Below are 21679 nucleotides of genomic sequence, written 5' to 3' on the forward strand. Positions count from 1 at the left end.
AATGTGGTGTGGGTTAACCTAAAATTAAACTACTGCTCTCTAGAGAAATAAGGATAAGACAAAAAGATTGTAGTGATTATTCCACCCGTACTGCCACATCTGCAAGTGTAAATGAAAAGCAGAGTTTTGGTGTGTTGTGTGCATAATGCATTCTTGATGTGCAACTGTATATCTCACAAATCCTTGTGTATTTTGATGAAACAGCGTCTCAAGGAGCCCACCTCTTGCTTCCCTCCTTGTTTGGCTTAAGCATTATCCTCCCCATGTTCCAAGTCAGTTGTCTAATGTGAAGAAGAAAACCTCAAGGCCCAAATTCCAGAAATGATCTGCTGAGCTTAATCAGCTCTCTGTGTCAGCCTTTCCTCTACTACCTGGAGAGACCTTCAGTAATGATTTGTCCAGTGAAGTGTATTCTGTACCCAGAGGTTTCAGTATTATTCAAGATCCTGTTGCACACTGTACAATTCCCAGGGAGATGTCCCTTTACAGCCCTAGGACAAAGTAGCAGCTGATCTTGAGGGCTGAGCACCTGAAATTTCTACTAACATCAGTTTCTCTGCACCCCTTAAGAACAGGCCTCTGCTGTTGGCCTTTACACACCAATACCTCAGTTTCTCGTGAAATCAGATTGGATTTCCTCTTTTGGCCATGGAACCGTGATGTTATGCAATCTCATTACGAGGCACTCCAGCAGCATAGGGTTTCTTAGACAGTCTCCTCCACTTGATTCGTACGCATCAGAAGCAGGAACTGATCTGAGCAACAATAAATGGAATTTTGTTAGCAGCTCCCTTCTGGGATGCTATAAATCCCCAAAACACACCAAAATCCTGTGTGTGCCTCCCTGCCATTTATATAAGAACACGTGGAACATCTCACCAGGATTTGTGCATCTAGGGCAAAAAAGGGCTATTTAAAAATATATTTGAATGTTCATTCATTTAATATCACATAATCTGCACCACATCACGTTGAGAGCTGTTTTCATACGTCATCCTCTTTATTTATTATCTCCAAAGTGTGCTCCACCTCAGCACGAAAAGAACTTGTATCTCATGAATTACACTCACATTCTATATACATAGGGCTAAATTTAGCCCGGGGCTACCTGTGATTCCTGTTAAAGGCAACAAGAGCTGTGCATGCCCACTTCAAGAAGGGACATCACCTCATAATGCCTTGGTGCTGTTTCTATTTGTGAGCTGCAAATTAATATTTTTACAGTTAAAAAAAATCATTGAAATCAGCCCCGGTACAACGCAGTAGGCAACTCTGTGCATGATGTGTAGCATGCTGCTTCGAAGTGTTGCTAAGCAACACAGCACCGGCCAAGACAATCCTGCATTTGCTTGTAGTGGCTGATGGGGTTGGTTAGACGTGACATTTTGCACACACAGCTATGCAGAAAGATGTACACTTTGCTCAGGAACACTACAGCAGTCTCTGATTATTAATAAGTCTCCTTTATTATTATTCTCTATGTACTCTAAAGGTACATTATGCTGCCCACAGAGCTCTGCAATAATTTTCCACCAAAAATATCTCTGGTGTCTTAATTCTTTCCAAACCTGATTTAGAGAGTAGTGGAATTTTACAGCTTAATCCCATGATGTTCTCTTAATCCCATGTCTTGGCTATTACCTCAGCCTAACCATAGAGTCAGCTCACAATGATATGACTCACAATTATAACTATAGATCTTGTCAAAGCAGTCATGAGTCCGAGATACTAGAGTTTTCTTTTTTCAACTCCACAACATTTGATAGTTAGAGATCTATTCCACACGAGTGAGTAGGTATTGTAAATATTATTGCCAGTCTGAATGCTGGCAAACAGCACAGAGGGCTGCACTGGGAGCTATTTGAGGGCTGGGGATTTACAATTGCGGCAGGGACACACAGAACTAAATTGGTGAGTTGGCAGTGGGGCCCCCTTACACTATTAGACCACCTTGGCAGCACAGAACGGGACAGACAGGGGAAAAGTGCGGGGGGGGGGCAGGGGGGGAGGGAAGAGAATGGTAGCAAAGCACCTCCTGAAACGTTAAGGGTTCCTGTCAGGCAGCTCAGATGCTAACTTAAAGCTTGGTTTAGAAACAAAAACCTACATAGAGATGTTTTTCTAAGTCTAATTGTGATAGAAATGTTTTGTTTTTTAATTGTTTACATAAAATCTGTTTTGCTTAAGTGTGAACATTCATCTGGAGCGTTTACAATCCATACACAACAAAGTGGTGTTAGTCATGACAGCCAGAAAGCAGAACTGACTAGAAACAAAATGAAAACACTGACCTAGATTCAGTCCTAGGTTATGCCAGAATAACCCCCGGGCACAGAGCAGTACCTAGTCAGACTTGAGGGGAAAGTGGCAGAAGAAGGCTCCTGCAAGTCCTGCCCTGCTGGTGGCCAGCAACTAGGCAGCGCAGCCTCAACACCAGGTGATTGGGGATGGCTGAGGCACTGGGAAATGCATCGATTCTGGACTCTGTAGAGCTCCCCTGGCACATCCTCAATGGCTCTAAGGAGAACCACCACCTGCCACCCTTGGGGGAGACAAGATGGGTGAGGTAATGTATTTTATCGGGCTTTTGAGATACACAGAGCTTTTCTTCATAACCTGAAGCTCTTCTTCTCTCACCAACAGAAGTTGGTCCAATAAAAGACATTACCTCACCCACCTTGTCTTCCCCAAGGGTGGCCGGTGGTGTTTCTCACCCACCTTGTCTCCCTAATATCCTGGAACCGACACAGCTACAACATCACTCCATACAACCCATTGGGGGCTCCTTCCTGGGGCAGAGCAGAGCCTGCTGGTGCAGAGGGATGCAAATTGCCCTGGTAGCTTAGCTTCATTGTCCAAGCTGCATACACGGGGAAAAGTAAATTAGTAAAAGTAAATGCTTCCAATTTTTATGATGCCATCAATATAGATAAGGAAATTGGGATGTGAGGAGAAGGGTTGTTTTTTAATGTACCGGGTCAAATTCATTCTTGGTGTAACTCCATTAATGTCAGTGAAGTTAAACTAGGGATAAAATGGCCTATTATTTTTAACCCAGCCAGCTCCTTTATGCACCTGATCCTGCAAACACTTATGCACATGCATTACTTTGCTCATGTGAGTAGCCCCACTGGAAGGCAATGTGAATACTCCTGTGCTTAGAGCTAACTACATGCACCAGTGTATACAGGACTGGGGACTAAAACAGTAGTTGAGGGAGGGGAGAAATGGAGGTGTGGGGTTGCTTGGAAGGCTATCTTCAAAAGATGTAATTTAAAGGCTGCAACTCATCTGAGAGATATAGCCAGTTACAACCACATTCCCCATTTTAATCATGAGGAATCTATCTCAAGCAAGTAGAATCTTTCAAAGAAGAACCTTTTAAAATACAACTGTTGTGAGGGGGCAAAGGGGATGGTAGCAAAAGATCCAATAGGTCATAAGATGCTCCTAAAATATTACTAGAAAAATGTAGAGGCTTAGATAATTATGCAAGGGCATGTTTGTGACTACAAAATAGTCTGTGGCTTTTCATAGTTTTGCCCTGATTTTCTCTCCTGCACTTGTGGAGGGAAGGAATAGAGGTCCTAGAAGATTTGTGACGGGATCCCCAGGGTGCAACCTGGGACCATAGGACCACTGTGCCCCCTTAACTCTCTCCAGCCTGGGCTGTCCCTCACAATGCCTTGCTAGTGACCAGCAGCAAACCCCTCCAGGAGGTTATCACTCAGTGGAACCGCAAAGAGACCCACACCCAGCTATATTGCATGAATGCTCCCAGACCCGCTCATGAATCACACAGAGAAAGGCACCAGAGCCAAATCCCCCCAGCTCCCAGCACGACAGATTCACTTCAGTCCCCAGCAAAATCATGGAGCAGGCACTCAAGGAATCCATTTTGAAGCACTTGGAGGAGAGGAAGGTGATCAGGAACAGTCAACATGGATTCACCAAGGGTAAGTCATGGCTGACCAACCTGATTGCTTTCTATGATGAGATAACTGGCTCTGTGGATATGGGGAAAGCATTGGATGTGATATATCTTGACTTTAGCAAACCTTTTGATACGGTCTCCCACAGTATTCTTGCCAGCAAGTTAAAAAAGTATGGATTGGATGAATGGACTATAAGGTGGACAGAAAGATGGCTAGATTGTAGGGCTCAATGGGTAGTGATCAACAGCTAGATGTCTAGTTGGCAGCTGGTATCAAGTGGAGTGCCCCAGGGGTCGGTCCTGGGGCCAGTTTTGTTCACCATCTTTATTAATGATCTGGATGATGGGATTAATTGCACCCTCAGCAAATTCGCAGATGACACTAAGCTGGGGGGAGAGGTAGATACATTGGAGGGTAGGGATAGGGTCCAGAGTGACCTAGACAAATTGGAGGATTGGGCCAAAAGAAATCAGATGAGGTTCAACAAGGACAAGTGCAGAGTCCTACACTTAGGAAGGAAGAAGCCCATGCACTGCTACAGGCTGGGGACCAACCGGCTAGGCAGTAGTTCTGCAGAAAAGGACCTAGGGATTACAGTGGACGAGAAGCTGGATATGAGTCTGCAGTGTGCCCTCGTTGCCAAGAAGGCCAACGGCATATTGGGCTGTATTAGTAGGCGGATTGCCAGCAGATTGAGGGAAGTGATTATTCCCCTCTATTCGGCACTGGTGAAGCCACACCTGGAGTATTGTGTCCAGTTTTGGTCCCCCCACTACAGAAGGGATGTGGACAAATTGGAGACAGTCCAGCGGAGGACAACAAAAATGATTAGGGGGCTGGGGCACATGACTTATGAGGAAAGGCTGAGGGATCTGGGGTTATTTAGTCTGCAGAAGAGAAGAGTGAGGGGGGGTTTGACAGCAGCTTTCAACAACCAGAAGGGGCGTTCCATAGAGGATGGAGCTATGCTGTTCACAGTGGTGGCAGATGACAGAACAAGAAGCAATGGTCTCAAATTGCAGTGTGGGAGGTCTAGGTTGGATATTAGGAAACATTATTTCACTAGGAGGGTGGTGAAGCACTGGAATGGGTTACCTAGGGAAGTGGTGGAATCTCCCTCCTTAGAGGTTTCTAAGGCCCGGCTTGACAAAGCCTTGGCTGGGGTGATTTAGTTGGTGTTTTTCTGCTTTGAGCAGGGGATTGGACTAGATGACCTCCTGAGGTCTCTTCCAACCCTAATATTCTATGATTCTAAGAAATACTTCCTTTTGTTTGTTTGTTTGTTTGTTTTAAACCTGCTGCCTATTACTTTCATTTGGTAACCTCTAGTTCTTGTGTTAAGAAAAGGAGTAAATTATGTTGCATTAATGTTCACAACTCAGAATCTGAATAAGGGCTACTAGTACGGGTACACCAGCACAAAACAATTACGTCATTTAAGTTACTGAAGTCAGCAGAGTTGCTTTGGTTTATGGTAGGATAAATGAGATCAGAATTTGGCCCAGAATGCATTATGAAATGTCTCAACAAGGGCTGAAGCCTAAAGCCCTGTTTTCAGAACATTATCTGAATGCTATTGTTATTGGGGGTAGGGAAAAACAACTAAGAATATTTTTGCCCATGACTCCTAAATTATTATTTAATTTTTCACACTTAGCCAGATAAGGAGGAAGAGTCTTTATTTTACCAGGCTTGAGACAAGACAAGTTTCTTCCTGTTTGTATATGAGCAGTTTAATTCCACTATGAAAACAACACAGTCAGCTCCATCACAACTTTCTGTTAACAGCTTTATTTATGCCATTCAGACAAGCCAGACAAATCCAGGAAATTAATTTCACACCACATTTAACAAATGGAATGTGAAATAGTGTTCATTGGTGTTTTGCATATGCCAGGTTGAAAGATTCAACTGCAAAACTGCTATAAGGAAAGGGAAGGAGATATTCAGTAGACTTGAAATGGACAAACATGATTCCACAACTTCCACAGTTAAAAACAAAAGTCATATTATTGGTATTGGTTTCCCTCTTGTGGTAATGAACAAGATGCAATCTCAGTATATATCCTTAATATATGCTCTCCGATATATCAGTCTAAGGCCAAACTGTTTCATATGGACGCATCCTTATACCTGTGCAGAACACGGTTGACTTCAATTGGGCTACATGCAGGGAGAGAGATCCACCCACACAGAGCAGTTTGCAGGATTGGGGCCCATACCTGGAGATACTATTGACTTGAATATTCCAGATTTACACTGGTGTGATTCAGAACAGAATCCGGCCCAAATTTAAAATGTAAGGATGACAAATATTTTTCCCCTTTAAAATGCACTTCCCAGTCATTTAAAGTGCTAGATTGCTAACAGGTTTCAGAGTAAAAAGAAAAGGAGTACAGTAGCAGCCGTGTTAGTCTGTATCTGCAAAAAGAAAAGGAGTACTTGTGGCACCTTAGAGACTAACCAGTTTATTTCAGCATAAGCTTTCGTGAGCTACAGCTCACTTCATCGGATGCATACAGTGGAAAATATAGTGGGGAGATTTTATATACACAGAGAACATGAAACAATGGGTGTTACCATACAGACTGTAACGAGAGTGATCACTTAAGGTGAGCTATTACCAGCAGGAGAGCGGGGGGCGGGGGGGAAAGAGGAGGGTTGAACCTTTTGTACTGATAATCAAGGTGGGCCATTTCCAGCAGTTGACAAGAACAGAAGGGTGGGGGGAAATAAACAAGGGGAAATAGTTTTACTTGTGTAATGACTCATCCACTCCCAGTCTCTATTCAAGCCTGAGTTAATAGTATCCAGTTTGCAAATTAATTCCAATTCAGCAGTCTCTCGTTGGAGTCTGTTTTTGAAGGTTGGTTTTTTTTGAAGAATTACCACTTTTAGGTCTGTAATCAAGTGACCAAAGAGATCGAAGTGTTCTCCGACTGGTTTTTGAATGTTATAATTTTTGACGTCTGATTTGTGTCCATTTATTCTTTTACGTAAAGACTGTCCAGTTTAGCCAAGGTACATGGCAGAGGGGCATTGCTGGCACATGATGGCATATATCACATTGGTAGATGCGCAGGTGAGCGAGCCTTTGATAGTGTGGCTAATGTGATTAGGCCCTATGATGGTGTCCCCTGAATAGATATGTGGACACAGTTGGCAGCGGGCTTTGTTGCAAGGATAGGTTCCTGGGTTAGTGTTTTTGTTGTGTGGTTGCTGATGAGTATTTGCTTCAGGTTGGGGGGCTGTCTGTAAGCAAGGACTGGCCTGTCTCCCAAGATCTGTGAGAGTGATGGGTCGTCCTTCAGTATAGGTTGTAGATCCTTGATGATGCGTTGGAGAGATTTTAGTTGGGGGCTGAAGGTGATGGCTAGTGGCATTCTGTTATCTTCTTTGTTGGGCCTGTCCTGGAGTAGGTAACTTCTGGGTACTCTTCTGGCTCTGTCAATCTATTTCTTCACTTCAGCAGGTGGGTATTGTAGTTGTAAGAACTCTTGATAGAGATCTTGTAGGTGTTTGTCTCTGTCTGAGGGGTTGGAGCAAATGTGGTTGTATCGTAGAGCTTGGCTGTAGACAATGGATCGTGTTGTGCGTCCTGGATTAAAGCTGGAGGCATGTAAGTAGGAATGGCGGTCAGTAGGTTTCCGGTATAGGGTGGTGTTTATGTGACCATTGCTTATTAGCACCGTAGTGTCCAGGAAGTGGATCTCTTGTGAGGTTGATGGTGGGATGGAAATTGTTGAAATCTTGGTGGAATTCCTCAAGGGCTTCTTTTTCATGGGTCCAAATGATGAAGTTGTCATCAATATAGCGCAAGTAGAGTAGGGGTATTAGGGGACGAGAGCTGAGGAAGAGTCGTTCTAAGTCAGCCATAAAATGTTGGCATACTGTGGGGCCACACGGGTACCCATAGCAGTGCTGCTGATTTGAAGGTATACATTGTCCCCAAATGTGAAATAGTTACGGGTGAGGACAAAGTCACAAAGTTCAGCCACCAGGTTTGCCGATCACTCTGGTTACAGTGTGCATGGTAACACCCATTGTTTCATATTCTCTGTGTATATAAAATCTCCCCACTATATTTTCCACTGTATGCATCCGATGAAGTAAGCTGTAGCTCACGAAAGCTTATGCTCTAATAAATTGGTTAGTCTCTAAGGTGTCACAAGTCCTCCTTTTCAGATTGCTAACAGGCGCAACATGGCAACAGCTGTGCAACATTACTCTGCCAAGGTGTCTCATAACCACCTCTAGGGCACAGAGAGCAGTTTATTTTTCATGCACATTCAAACAATGGCCTCTTTGCTGAGACTGCCATAATTGAAGTGGCTTTTGTGACAGACACCTGCTCGCTAGCAAATGGACCAAGACCAATAATTCACTGCACATGGTACCACTCCAGACTCCTAGGCTAGTTTTTCAAAAATAGATTTATCTTCCTGTCGTCCAACAGCAGTGATACAGCACACATACTTAGATAGTGAGCTCTTTGTTCTGTGTTGAGCAGCATCTAGCACAATGGAGTCCTAGTCCATGACTGGGCTCCTAAGTGTTATGGTAAAACAAATTACTAATAATAATAGTGCTACCAGTCTGATTGGTGTAAAAAAAAAAAAAAAAAGGAGGACAGTTTTATTTACATGGGCATAACTCAAGTGACTTCTATGGAACTACACCTAGTTTACAGCAGTGCATGTGAGAAGAGAATAATGATATCTATCTCTTATCTAACACTTTTCATCTGTAGAACTCAGAGTGCTTCACTAAGAAGGCCAGTATCATCCCCATTTTACAGAGAAGGAAACTGAGGCATAAAGGGGTGAAGTGACACGCCCAAGGTCACCTAGTGGGCCAGTGGCAAAGCCAGAAACAGAACCCAGCTCGCCTGAGTGCCAGTCCAGTGCTTCACCCACTAGATTCAGGTCTCCGGTATCAATGTTCAAAGTAATAAATTCAGCCACCAGTTCACATTGCCTGCAGGCATCTCTAGCAGTATTTATTGCTGTTATTCATACAAGACCAGTTGTTTTTATAGTTATTTTTTCATGCACAACTTCTAAAATATTCAAATTACCAAATTATTGCATGTAATTACCTGCATTTATAGTGCATCAGATTTTGTAGATGATTGCTCACACTTACCATTTCACATACAACAAATTTACAAAACCAGATATTTCATTGTGGCTTACCTTTAAATGAGTCTAACAAGCTTTAAAACATTAACTTAAATGAACTACAGTCTTGATATTTTTGTTGAGAAAGTTAGAAACATCCGGCTATATTTTGTTAATTATTTTTCCCTTTACAACAAAGTTCTACAGTAACATATACATAAACTGGAGTATTATAAGTACTCAATAACACTTCTATAATAAAATTTTAGCAGTTAATAAATTAAATTAGAATAAAACCATGGCTGCTCACCTGCAAAACAGCAAGATTGAGGCAAGAAAAGTGTGCAGGCTTCCTGCAAACATCCCTGGGAAAGTTTTCAGTGGAATATTCTGGTGATGAAGAGATACTGTCAGTTTGAAATCTAGTCAGTTGTAAAAAATAAAAATAAAGTCAGGTTCTAAACTTGCCCTTGAATTCATCAGTCAATTTTTGTGGTTTTACCATCACATTTTACAACATCATTTTTAAAATGTTTTCTCTCCCCTGCTGCTGCCTGAAAAACTTCACATAAAGAGGCAGGGGGAAATTGAGTAAGGCCCTGACTGTATAATTGTATCTAGATGAGTGGAGTGCTGTTTAAAAATAATTAATGAGGGGTTGTTTTTAATTTGCTTGATGGTTTCTGAACTTTGGGGTGCCCATATGTCTCATTTTTGTGACATTTTTTTCTGATACCGTAAAAGCTAGGAACATGCTGTTTTAAAACCAGTGAAAGCTGAGATTCTCCAGTAATCCCTGGTCTACCAGGAGCTAGGGCTTTAACTAAAACACTACATATCTCAAGATTCATGATAAAAACACAACAGATGGCAGCACTGTGCGATAGATTTGCTGACACCCCCCTCCTCATGTTTGCTTTAGAAAATTATTTTCCTCAGACATTAAGCCTGAGCTACACCTGTACCTCTCCCAGTGACAGCAAGGGATGTTGTATGTACGTAACAGGCAGAATTCTGCCTAAAGGAATAAAGCATCACTGCTTGGTGGTATTATTGTCCAGGCATTATCGCAGGTTTTTCATCAAGGCTGGGTCTGAAAGAGAATTTTGTTAATGCTCTTTTTCTAGTTTGGCTCAATTTGTAGCAACAGCAACATCTAGTGTTAGCAAGTCTGCCCTAGAGTCCCACGGACTAAAGTTTTTTTACGTTAATAATGATATTCTGCATTTCTATAGCTCTTTCCATCTTATAACACACCATAAGAGTGAATAAATGAAATCTCACAACACCCCTGTGAAGCAGGGAATCATTTTTAGCCCCATATTACAGGAAAGGACAAATCGGAGAGATTAAAAGCCTGTTCCTGTCCTCAGAGGTGACATCTGGGGTGTGCAACATCTCTCAAGTTAAGACCTTAGTCACTCACCAGAGATCACATGGGGAGGCTGTGGCAGAGAGAACTGAAAGCTGTGCTTCCTGAATCCCTGTCCTGTGCTTTACCCACAAGCGTGTTCTGTTTTCCCCAGAAGACAGTTTAGCCTAGCTCATTAGATTTCAATAGCGTTTTCACAATATTATGTGCTAAAATCAATACAAGTAGACTTTCAGAGTAACAGCCGTGTTAGTCTGTATTCGCAAAAAGAAAAGGAGGACTTGTGGCACCTTAGAGACTAACCAATTTATTTGAGCATAAGCTTCCGTGAGCTACAGCTCACTTCATCGGATGCATACTGTGGAAAGCGTAGAAGATCTTTTTATATACACACAAAGCATGAAAAAATACCTCCTCCCACCCCACTCTCCTGCTGGTAATAGCTTATCTAAAGTGACCACTCTCCTTACAATGTGTATGATAATCAAGGTGGGCCATTTCCAGCACAAATCCAGGGTTTAACAAGAACGTCTGAGGAGGGTAGACTTTGATTCACTGATCCATTTAAGGACACATGGTTTCAACAGCCCCATGCAGCAATGAAACTGAGGTGCTATCCTTTAGCCAGGACATGTAAGTGTGGCTGATGTTTGATTGCTCATGGCCCTTTCTTACTGGGGTAGGGCTTCCTAATTTGTGAGTCTGACTGAGGCAATGCATGCCTCCCTTGTCACAGCCCATGGAGGTGGTTCATAGGGACAGGTCACTTGTGGTAGATAAATGACATTGTGGGCCAGGTCAAACATCACCCAGTCCTCTCACCACATGGTGATGATTCATGAACGCCAGTGTTTGTGCGTATTTTATACTGGTTAGTTAAATGATCCCTGCATTATGGGCAGCTTTCTTCTCCTTAACTACTCTACCTGCACATGCCCAAATGTGGGATGAAATGTTGGGCATAGACACAAAATGAAGGGCACATAAAGTTAGAGAGAGCGAATGAGAGAGAGAGAGAGGAGATTCATTTGCTTTCAATAACTCTCAGCCCTACAACTCTTTATATCTGAGGATATTAGAGAGAGAAGGTGGGTGAGGTAATATCTTTTACTGGACCAACTTCTGCTGGCGAGAGAGAAGCTTTTGAGATTACACAGAACTCTTCTGAGGATAATCATTTTCAACAGCATGCATGAGCTGTTAATCTATCAAGCAGTGCTACCTTCGCTCACTTGTCTTGCCATATTTGGCGTTTGAGTTACAATAGAGCCTTGCATGGGATCATTTTTTAATTCTTCTCCTGTCCCACCTGCAGTACCCACTCCCACCTGCATTGTTTCTTGCATTTTTAGCCTACTCCCATTAACGAAAACCTTAGATTTCCCACCCCCCGCTACTAAAAAAAAAACAAAAAACCCACACACAAAAGGTTGTTTAATATATATATGAACAGAATTCAGACACAATTTTACCACTAAAAAAACAAATTTTGCTTAAACCATGTTTAAAGTTTTTTTTAAAATAAACACTGTTATAATAGACATCAAATCTCTTTCTATCCCTTGCTTAAAGTATTAAAACATTTATTTATTTTTTTAAAAAATAAAAAGGTGGAAAGCTTGCTTTCCATTGCTGAAATTCTATTTGTTTTCCTGCAAGTTACCACAGGCTGGGGTTTTTGGTTTTGGTTTTTGGTTTTTTTTTTTTTGGGGGGGGGGACGACGACACACACCCAATTCCCCCCCTCCCCAACAAAGTAGATTTTACCCACTCCCACTATTATGGAAGCAGGTCCTGCGGGACCTCAGTCCTGCTGGAGGGCTCTGACAGCCCCAGCTCCTGCATGCTGAGAATTATAGGTAGGGTTGCCAGCAGTTCCTTTATTACATGGAAAGTCCCTTATTTTTTCCAATCTCCATACACCAAGATCCAGAATTGCTGAGTACACAGTTTGCTGCCTCTCACTCTTGTCATCCTCTGGTCCAGGGATAGCAAATTCGAAGAGGGTATCAATGGTCCATCACAATTAGCTACCCCTGGACCAGAGTATGACAAAATCGCCACTGTAAGTGTAGGCAAAGAGGTATTTTTCAAAATTTAAAAGCTTTATTATAACAAGGTATGTACACAAGAATTGCTTATTTTTCATTTCAACATTTTTTTTAAAAAAAAGCATCTAAGCATGTTTATAAATACACTTAACACTTTTCTTTAGTGAAATTAAACTTCTCTATTACGCATTTATATTCCAGTTGTGTTATTCCAGGAAAGCCAAAATATTTCTCTTCACAAAACAAATTACATTTTTTGTAAACATCTGACCTATGCACACTTTTTGCAGCAGTATTTTTTTCCTCTCTTAATCGGGTTCTCCTCATTGGTTCCCTCTGGAAGGCAGGAGGGATGTGCTCACCTCTTACAAGAGTCACACTGGATTTCTGATAAGTAATAGATGAGAAAATGAAATCACAGAATAATGCTAAAATATAATTTAAAAACATTCCTTGAACAATATAATTAGCCAAGATATGGCTATCAGCAGTGGTGGAAATATTCACTACTGTGGAATTACTACAAGAATCCTGATCCTAAGGCAGGTTATTATGTTGGGTCTATATGTAACTGGCTAGATCTCAGGCCATGACTTTTGTTCTTGTACTATAAATCATTCTGCTTACTTATCTGCTCCAACATATGGTGTTTTTTTCCTCAAAATTTTTAGTTTCTTACCATCATGCAACCTTCATTTTCTTTTTTGCAAGTGACAAAGTTGCAGTACTCCATGTTCTCTGAAAAGTCAATACAATGTACAGTACTAAAATTATGTTAGGACCAAAACTCTAATGAATAAACTCAAGATTTCTATTTAAAGTCAATTTCAATTAACTGGTTTACAAATATTTCTTTTTTTTGGGGGGGGGGTCATTTTAAATTATATCAGTACCCTAATCTATGTTTGTCAAACTCTTAGTTTATTGCTGGCGGATATAAAGACATCCACTTAGATTTCACTGCTCTATCAATATCAGCTATTTACCCCCCCTCCTCCACATTTTTCAGTACTTAAAGAAATTATTCATACAGAGTCATCATTGCAGAGCCAAACCTGTGATATACCCCACTGTAGGTGTATTAAGATAACTGTTTGTGATATAACATTATTCCACTCTTCCTGTTATCTTCCCATATTCTACGGGCTCACTAGGTATATGTAACAAAGTTATTACCTGACTCTTTCATTAAAATAATTACTATTTTTCTTCTAAACCTAGTTAGAACCTCATCTGGTTTCTACAGTACTGAGGTCTTTATGCTGTAAATACATTTCTGCAAACTAATAACTTCTAATTAGAAAACCCATCATAATTACACATCATTAACAAATAATAATGAAGATTTGTTATTGAATACCTTTAGGATGAGTGGTCCACACATAGTTGTGCCCATCAGTTTGTCTCTTGTGTTCCACAATGTTTTCCAGAGTTCCATTGTGGATTTTCCAGTTACTTGGTAGATGAGGGATCTGAAATTTGTAGGGAGTACAGTAGCTGACTGTATAAGTGGGTTTCACTTTTTCTTACAGTGACTGTAGATGTTTAAAGAAAAAGGAGTACTTGTGGCACCTTAGAGACTAACAAATTTATTTGAGCATAAGCTTTCGTGAGCTACAGCTCACTTCATCGGAACTAATCCTTTTTCTATTTAATGAATGGTTGTAATGATTTAATGCTCATATATAAACATTGGGTTTCATATTATTGTATCAGTCTTATATATCTTGACATGGTATGGCCCAAGTTACTAACACCACCTTCTCACTCACGCTAAATGCTAGTGTTTTGTGCCCACGTTCAATGAAGTAGTTAGCCATGCTCAAATTGCACAAGTTCCCTCAATGTCTATTATTAAGCACAGTGAGTACAAGTACCTTCTGTTTCCATTTTTCTTTGTAGCTATCAGGAAGATATTATTCTCAGCATTCTTACTTATTTTCATAGTTTACATGTAGTTTCACACTAACACTATTTTCAATAAATGTATCTAAAAAATACAAACAAGACCACCACCAATTCCTCAGGAAGGTTCTTTCCTATGTTGTCGCATCACACAAGGGGTCAAACAACAATTCTTTTGTTTCCATTAATGTTATCTGTAAGTATAAATACACGTTATTGGTAATATGATAATTTTATAATGATTTTTCAAAATGTTGCATGCAGATATTCTCATTTGTAATGTCTCACTAACACAAGAGAAAAATCAGTGTGAATTTCTTGGTTAAAACACTAGACTATATTCTTTAAATTTACATTACCAACATAACATTCACACTAGTATTTTAATTTTTTAAACTGCAGCCCTCAGAATTTCAAGACTTCCATTGACATTCCATTTGTATGTGTTAAACTTATTGAAAGCCCACAGTACAGGAAATTATATCACTGCTACATAGTTGTGTTTGAATCCGGTTATGTAGTACTACATTTAGTGTAGACAATCCCAAAGCATAACAATGGAAAACATCTTACCACAATAACCCACTGATTTGATGCGTTGAAAGGAAGCAATAAGATATCATGCTGCATAATTCCACTCTGTGTTCATTGGAAGAAGAATTAAAAATGCAGTTATACTTGCAATGAAGCAAACAATGCAATGTAGATTATACTGCATTTCCCAATTTCAGTACGTTTACTATTACTCATTCCCCAACATAGCATTGTATTTACTGTTTCTTAAGAAAGTGTTTAAACTGACTTAATGAAAATGTGCTTTGCCCATGTTGGGCATGAAAACTTGTTAACATTTACCTTCAGTGGCATTTGTGTTGCTCCGCCTGACAGAAGGCTAGTGGAAACTACCAAAAAGATGGCTCATGCCTGCTGACATACAAGCAAGTTTTTAATGGATCAATCCTTGTGACACACGAAGAACATGATGTAGTTCATAGATACATACATGGAAGAGATCGGTACCGTTACAAATAAGTTACATAAAATGGATTAAAAACCTTTTATTTTTAAGACCCACCATGTGCTCTGACTTACTTTGAAAGCTGACTAACCAGTGTCCAAACCACTGTTGAAGTCATGGCCTCACTGAACTGAGTAGCAAAACTAAGGTGGCCTTCAACATGAGAAGGATTGTATCTCAGGTATATACACTCCAAAATACTTTTGAGTATATTTGGCAGCAGTAACTACAGCAAAATGCTTCAATGAGAGGTTTATATTCACACGTCTAGGCTATCTGGACTTAAATATGTTTTACCACATATTCATTTGATGGTTTAATTATTGATATTTCCATGTAGCATCACAATAAGTGGCCTACCATTCCACTTGCTTTCTCGATCACATAACAAAAATATGTATTAACAACCTACAACAGATGAAAGAATCATTAAAAATTTCAAAAATATTTGATGAATCAATCCAGTCACCACCCAAGTTTACTGCTAGTGAAATTTACCTAGTCACCCAGCCAGCTTCTTGGCTTCAGGCCATGAAATGAAAAGTCATACAAACTGATTTTTCTCACCTTGGCCTCCAGTCTCAGTGTAACCTTGTGGGTCCGTACAAGTTTTACTAGAAAAAAATACATATTACATGCACGGTAATACAGTTTCATTTTTCTGTTTTACCATAGTGAATGCTGTCATTTTCACATTAAATTTTTTAACGTACTTCATAAATGTAAATGATTATTTTTTTTAAAAAATAAAATAAAAAAGGTGTAGTAAGCAATTTACCTTTGCGAAACCATAGTTTGTCTTCCCCATCTTCCATAAGCAGGTTATCAACACCACTTGAATCATTGCTTGCAACTTCTTCCCCTACACACACCTCTTCTTCCGTGTCCGTAACCTCCATGTTGATCATTCTGCTATCATGAGGCTTGTGAGGTACATCACTACCCATTTTTCCAATCTCTTCTGAGGGGACTTTTCTCAATGTCATCCACAGCAGTCTCCATTTCCATGTTTTCCTCTGATCTGTTTTCAGCACCCTAATGTTGGTGGCTCTTTAAAGGATTTTAAGTGGAAGATACTATACACAGATTCTAAAAGTTTCCCTGGATGGTTTCCAGTTTAACTCTTACCTACAAAAATGGTAATTTTGTATGGTCCATGATAGGTAGGTTGCAGCGGACCTTCCTTTCTTGTTCTCTTTCTCGCATTCAGTAACATAATACAGTCCCCAACCTCAAATGTTATGTTCCCATATTTATAACTTTCTTCTAGCATACTGCATTTGGTGTATTTCTTGTGCTTTAGAAATATTACTAGAAGCCAGTGCAATGTCAGCATCCTTTCTAGATTTCAAATTTATGCTGTACTCTTTGTAGTATTGTTCAGCGAGTTCCTTGAAAATTGGTGGCTTTGTAAACAAATGGAGAAGGGATTTATGAAGAGAATATGTTATTCTTTGATTCTTTACATAAAAGCTGATGGTATTTAACTACAATTACTGTGTAATTTTCTGAGACTTGGTCTAGAAATTTTACTTCCAAGGCATACAGTAGTCAAAAGGGTGACTTTTTGTTGTCATGTTTGGTTTAGATCACAAAAAAACAAAATGTCATCAAGAAATTCATACCAATTACTTCCAGTGTTATCAGCCAACTTCTGCAATGCTCTGTAACAAATGGTGATTGATCAGTTTGTGAGGAAAAAAAGTAAACAATGTCTTGACTGATACAGATTATATGGAATCAAAAAGGCATAAGGAGGAGACCACCACAGTGCATTGATATGATTATTTTTCATTTTACATATGATATGGTAAAAAGACTTGCAATGTAGTTGACTTTGAAGATTTAGAACCAATTTGCAGCTTCTGGCATGATGCATTCTACTTGCCTTTACTACTGTAATTTTCCCACCCTAAAATTACCTTTGGATGAAAACACAAACCAATCCATCAAATCTATTGGTTTGTGAATGGTCTGGTGAAACTACATTCTAATCCAATTTTTTTTTTTTTGGCAAATATCCAGGTCAACTGAAAGAAAATAAATTATACCATAAACTTGCCTTTGGACAGGTCTATATGTATGTTCCTTCCTCAATTTGCCATTGATTTTAGCTGTAATTACTGTGGTTTACTATCCCATATTTTAGTATTATTACCTGGAATAATATGTGGGGTTTTTTTTGGGAGGTGAGTAAGAAGACACCAAAAAAAGGTTTATAGCAACCCTGATGGGGTGACCAACCACAGGGTTTGTAAAAAGTAGAATGGGTGTTCAGAAAACATCAGCAACAATTTATATTAAAAAAACCCAAAACCCCACAAGGGCAATGAAGCTAATATTCACCCTCAACTATTTGTTACTTGATAGTGTGGTTGAAGAAATAATAAAAAAAAGTCACCTCAAAAATAAGTTTTTACTTTATTATTGAATTCAGAACTGCAATCTGACAGTATCCACTGTGGACATTCAAATCGAATAATAGCTTTGCACATTTTCTTTCCCACCTCATATGCTGACTTATTTCAGAGGGGAAATGCTTCCACCCATCTTGTAAAATAATCTGTGGCTGTCAGTATATACTGGTATCCCTTCTTTGTTGTTGATAATGGCTCTATTAAATCCATTCCCACCAATTCCCAGGGCTGACTGACCTATATGCAAAGGTACCAGTTACAGTCATACTTTGGATCTCACTTATTAATTTTTTTCAATAAGCCCATATGTAGTAAGCAGAGTAAATACTGTAAATGTGGTTTCCACAACCACACAATCAGAATCTAATTTCCATTTAAAAAAAAAAAACAAAAAACAAAAAAGAAATACAGGAATAGGGGTAGGAAAAATGATACAAGAATAAACCTGCAGAAATATGCCATGCCAGTGCAAGGAGCAATAGAGGTCATTGCTGCACTGTTGTGCCATGCATACGCATTGAACTCATTGTTACAAATTCAAGGCTTCATGGTGTAGCAATAATAAAAATGGATATGCTAAACATAACAGGTTGCAGACTCACCGCTGTGGTGTCTCCCGGTGGTCATCCAGGAATTAGCTCAATTCCAGCACTTGAAGCACCCCCTGCTGGCTGGCATCTCTCCTGCCTCAGGCCCCCATGTTATTCCTGGACCCCGGTGCCCTTTACCTGGGGTTCTGCCCACAGCAATACCCCCACACTCTGGGTCTCCCCTCCCAAGGGAACCCCAGTCCCCTATACCCACCTTGTCTCAGTGGCTACTGCCAGTCATCATATAGTCCCCTTTCTCTGGGGAAAACTACAGTCTGTAATGGCCACTCATCATTGGACCTGCTGCCTTTCTTGGCTCAGCTGTCTCCCTGCAGCCCCAGTACCTCCTTTGGCTTTCAGCAAGGCCTCAGCCTGGTGACTTGCCAGCCCAGAGCTCCCCAGCTCTGCCTACCCTTCCCCAGCACTGTTCTGCTTCCTGTCTCTCCCAGGCAACTAGGTCCTCCTCAGGTCAAGGCTGGAGTAAGCCTGACCCAGCTCCTCCTTTTAGCCCTCAGATCAGGGCAAGCTGTGGCCTGACAGGGTGTAGCCTCAGCTCTAGCTGCTCTTAACGCCTTTTCTAGTTGGGTCCCAGCCACAGCCCTCTCCAAGGACTGCTTTTAACCCCTGCTCTCCTGGAGTGGAGCAGCCACCCCACTACAATAAATAATGATCTTTGACTCTCTCTTTCAAAGATTTCTTACTGCTTTTTAAGGAAGTGGATAAGACTTTATATCATGTATATGCAGTGTGCGCTAAGAACATTCCTAATGCATTGACAATGGAAAGGATGTAAAAGAAATTTCAGAAGATTGTTGTAGATGTCTCAGAATCCAAAATTCACCTTTATGCTTTTCAAGGTGATATCCAGATTTAATTCCTTTCTCACGTTTTGGCAATGCAGACATCATTTAACCTAGTTTGGACGGAATAATATGATGACATTAACATTCATGTATGAAAATATTATTGCAAGGGAACAGAATTTACATTTTCACACCAAATGTATAAATATCATTCTTTGCATTGTAAATTTCAAATTTGTATTTCGATTTAAACTACATAGTTCAGGATTTCGTTTCATTAATTTACATACCTAATCTGCAATGTCTTTTATCATCCCTGGCTAATAGTATCTTGAGGTCAGCACAGTTCTCGTTTTGACTACTTCTTGATAGCCACCCCGTGGACAGTAATGATACTGTTCAAAGAGCTGTAGGGCTTTTTACATAGTGTGCACAATGACAACCTTTCTTCCTTTTGCAGCATGGAAAAGTGTCCCTCTGCTAATCAGAGAAGATGGAAACATGATGATGACATCAAGTGTTGCACTTAAGCAATTATCAGATATTTTCAAATCATAGATTCATTATAAATGCTGAAGGAGAAGTGGTCATGCAGGATAGTTATCTCACTTGAGAATGGTAAGTGGAGACACTTCAGGTGTTTACCACAAGGTAAGTAAGCAAGGTCAACAGTGCACTCTTGTATGGGTTCACCAACCCTATGTTATCTCATAGTAAAACTAAAGTAACTTATGTCCATGATGTTTATAGCTCAGAAAAGCATAAGTGACACTTTAACTGTATGACAAGCTGCCTATTTATCACAATACCTATTACATAACACTGGATAAAAAAACAACTTTTTGGAGCACAGAGGACCAAGCCCACGTTTCTGTGTTTTCAGGACTTTTTAGAAAGCATTCTACAGAGTTGAATTTCAGGGTTATTGTATGTAAAACCCTGAATGAAAGTCTGAGTATTTTTGTTATTGTTCCCTTTCCATTGCAGAGAAGGTCATACAGTTTACTAGCAAAGAAAACATTGAAACTGGGGTAAAGCATTATAAATAGTATTTGAAATACTTATGAATTCCCTTTGAAAACAAGCTAATAGGCAGAAAATCTACCTTTGTGCTTTATACAGTCTTCCCCCTTTTGTCATTGTACACAAGGTTTCAACACAAAAATTACACTTCTGTACCGTGGCGCATGCATATCAGTGCATTGCTCTCTGATCTTATTTTTGAGACATTTTCTTGAGCCTTTTCCCTCACCGCTAAAACTCAAGTGCCTTGTCCTCATTGTGTTGTTACTTCAGAATAGCTCAAACACCTTTGTTACTGCAAGGTGATAAAAAAATCAAACTTTTTTAGCAGCGAGGAAAAGGCCTATGTCTGTAAAATGTGGACATAATATATACTGTACACATCTGGCTTCTTCAATTGTTGATAGCAACATCAGCTCCTCCTTCTTTTCAAAATTCTTCAGTCTTAGCACCAAATGCAGACCTCGCAGCAGACATGTGCTTGCTCCTGCATGGAAATAGAGCCACTAATGTGACATGGCTGTGTTACGATGATTTATTTATAACATTTCCCCCCTTGAGACCTGATTGGCTCAGCTATCGTGACCTGCCAGATGGATTGCCCACAACAAAAACTGTCTATGCAAATACAGAAAAAAAAAGCATATTTAATAACTGCAACACCCTACTTCTGGATGTTTCTGGGGATACTGATAGTCCTGCACTCTGCACACGTAAAGACACACAACATCACAGAGTTATAAGTGAGTTGAAAACATCTTTCTTGCAGCCTATCAGACTGTGTCCTCACACCTTTGGGCAGCGGTCCCCAAACTTTTGAGGGTCACGCTCCCCTTACCCGTCTGCCCTCAGCCACCCTGAGCCAGGGCCGGGAGTGGGGCCTTGGCTCTGGGGATTGGAGAATGCAGAGAGGGGTAAGGGGGCCAGGGCCGCAGCTGGGAGCGGGAGCAGAGCTGAAGCTGGGCTGTGGTGGGGGCCTGAAGCTGGGCCTGCGGCCAAGTGCAGCTCCACTCCCAGCCTTGCCCACAGGCCAGGAACGGAGCTCCGGCCAGCAGCCAAGGCTGGGGACAGGGTGGGGTGCACCCGGGGCTGGGAGCTAGGGATACGACTGGGGGCCAGACTGGAGCAGAGCTGGGGGCAGGGAGGGGCTGGGTGGCGCTCCCCTCCCACCCCCCGGCTGGCCCAGTTCTGCTGCACAGTCCCCCACCACCTCGGATGGTCCTCCATGCTCCTGGGGGGGGGGGGGGCACGCCCCACAATTTGGGGACCTCTGCCATTGGGGCTATCGCAATCATCAACTCACAAATATTGCTATGGTAACTTAAGAAAGTTGTAAAATACAACATTCTGTAACCCACTAACTCTGCTTTGTTCTCTTCTGACTGGAGAGGTGTAACAGGCCACTGAACATGTGGAATGGTCTCTTACAATATGTGTTTACTTAT

At 40.8% G+C, this 21679-nt stretch overlaps 1 protein-coding gene across 1 annotated transcript; it reads right to left on the bottom strand.

Annotated features, from left to right (window-relative positions):
• Positions 1-595: 595 nt before the first annotated feature.
• LOC311519075 (uncharacterized protein) lies at positions 596-16348 on the bottom strand (the record flags this gene model as incomplete). Its single annotated transcript, XM_084625291.1, has 7 exons — positions 596-755; positions 9366-9477; positions 12750-12865; positions 13158-13216; positions 13839-13950; positions 15969-16015; positions 16180-16348. The coding sequence occupies 7 exons, from the start codon at positions 16346-16348 to the stop codon at positions 738-740; spliced, it is 633 nt and encodes a 210-aa protein (XP_084481417.1). The 3' UTR covers positions 596-737.
• Positions 16349-21679: the final 5331 nt, after the last annotated feature.

Source organism: Lepidochelys olivacea (assembly GCF_965140295.1).
Source record: "Lepidochelys olivacea isolate rLepOli2 genome assembly, chromosome: 1".
NCBI classification, from domain to species: Eukaryota; Metazoa; Chordata; order Testudines; family Cheloniidae; genus Lepidochelys; species Lepidochelys olivacea.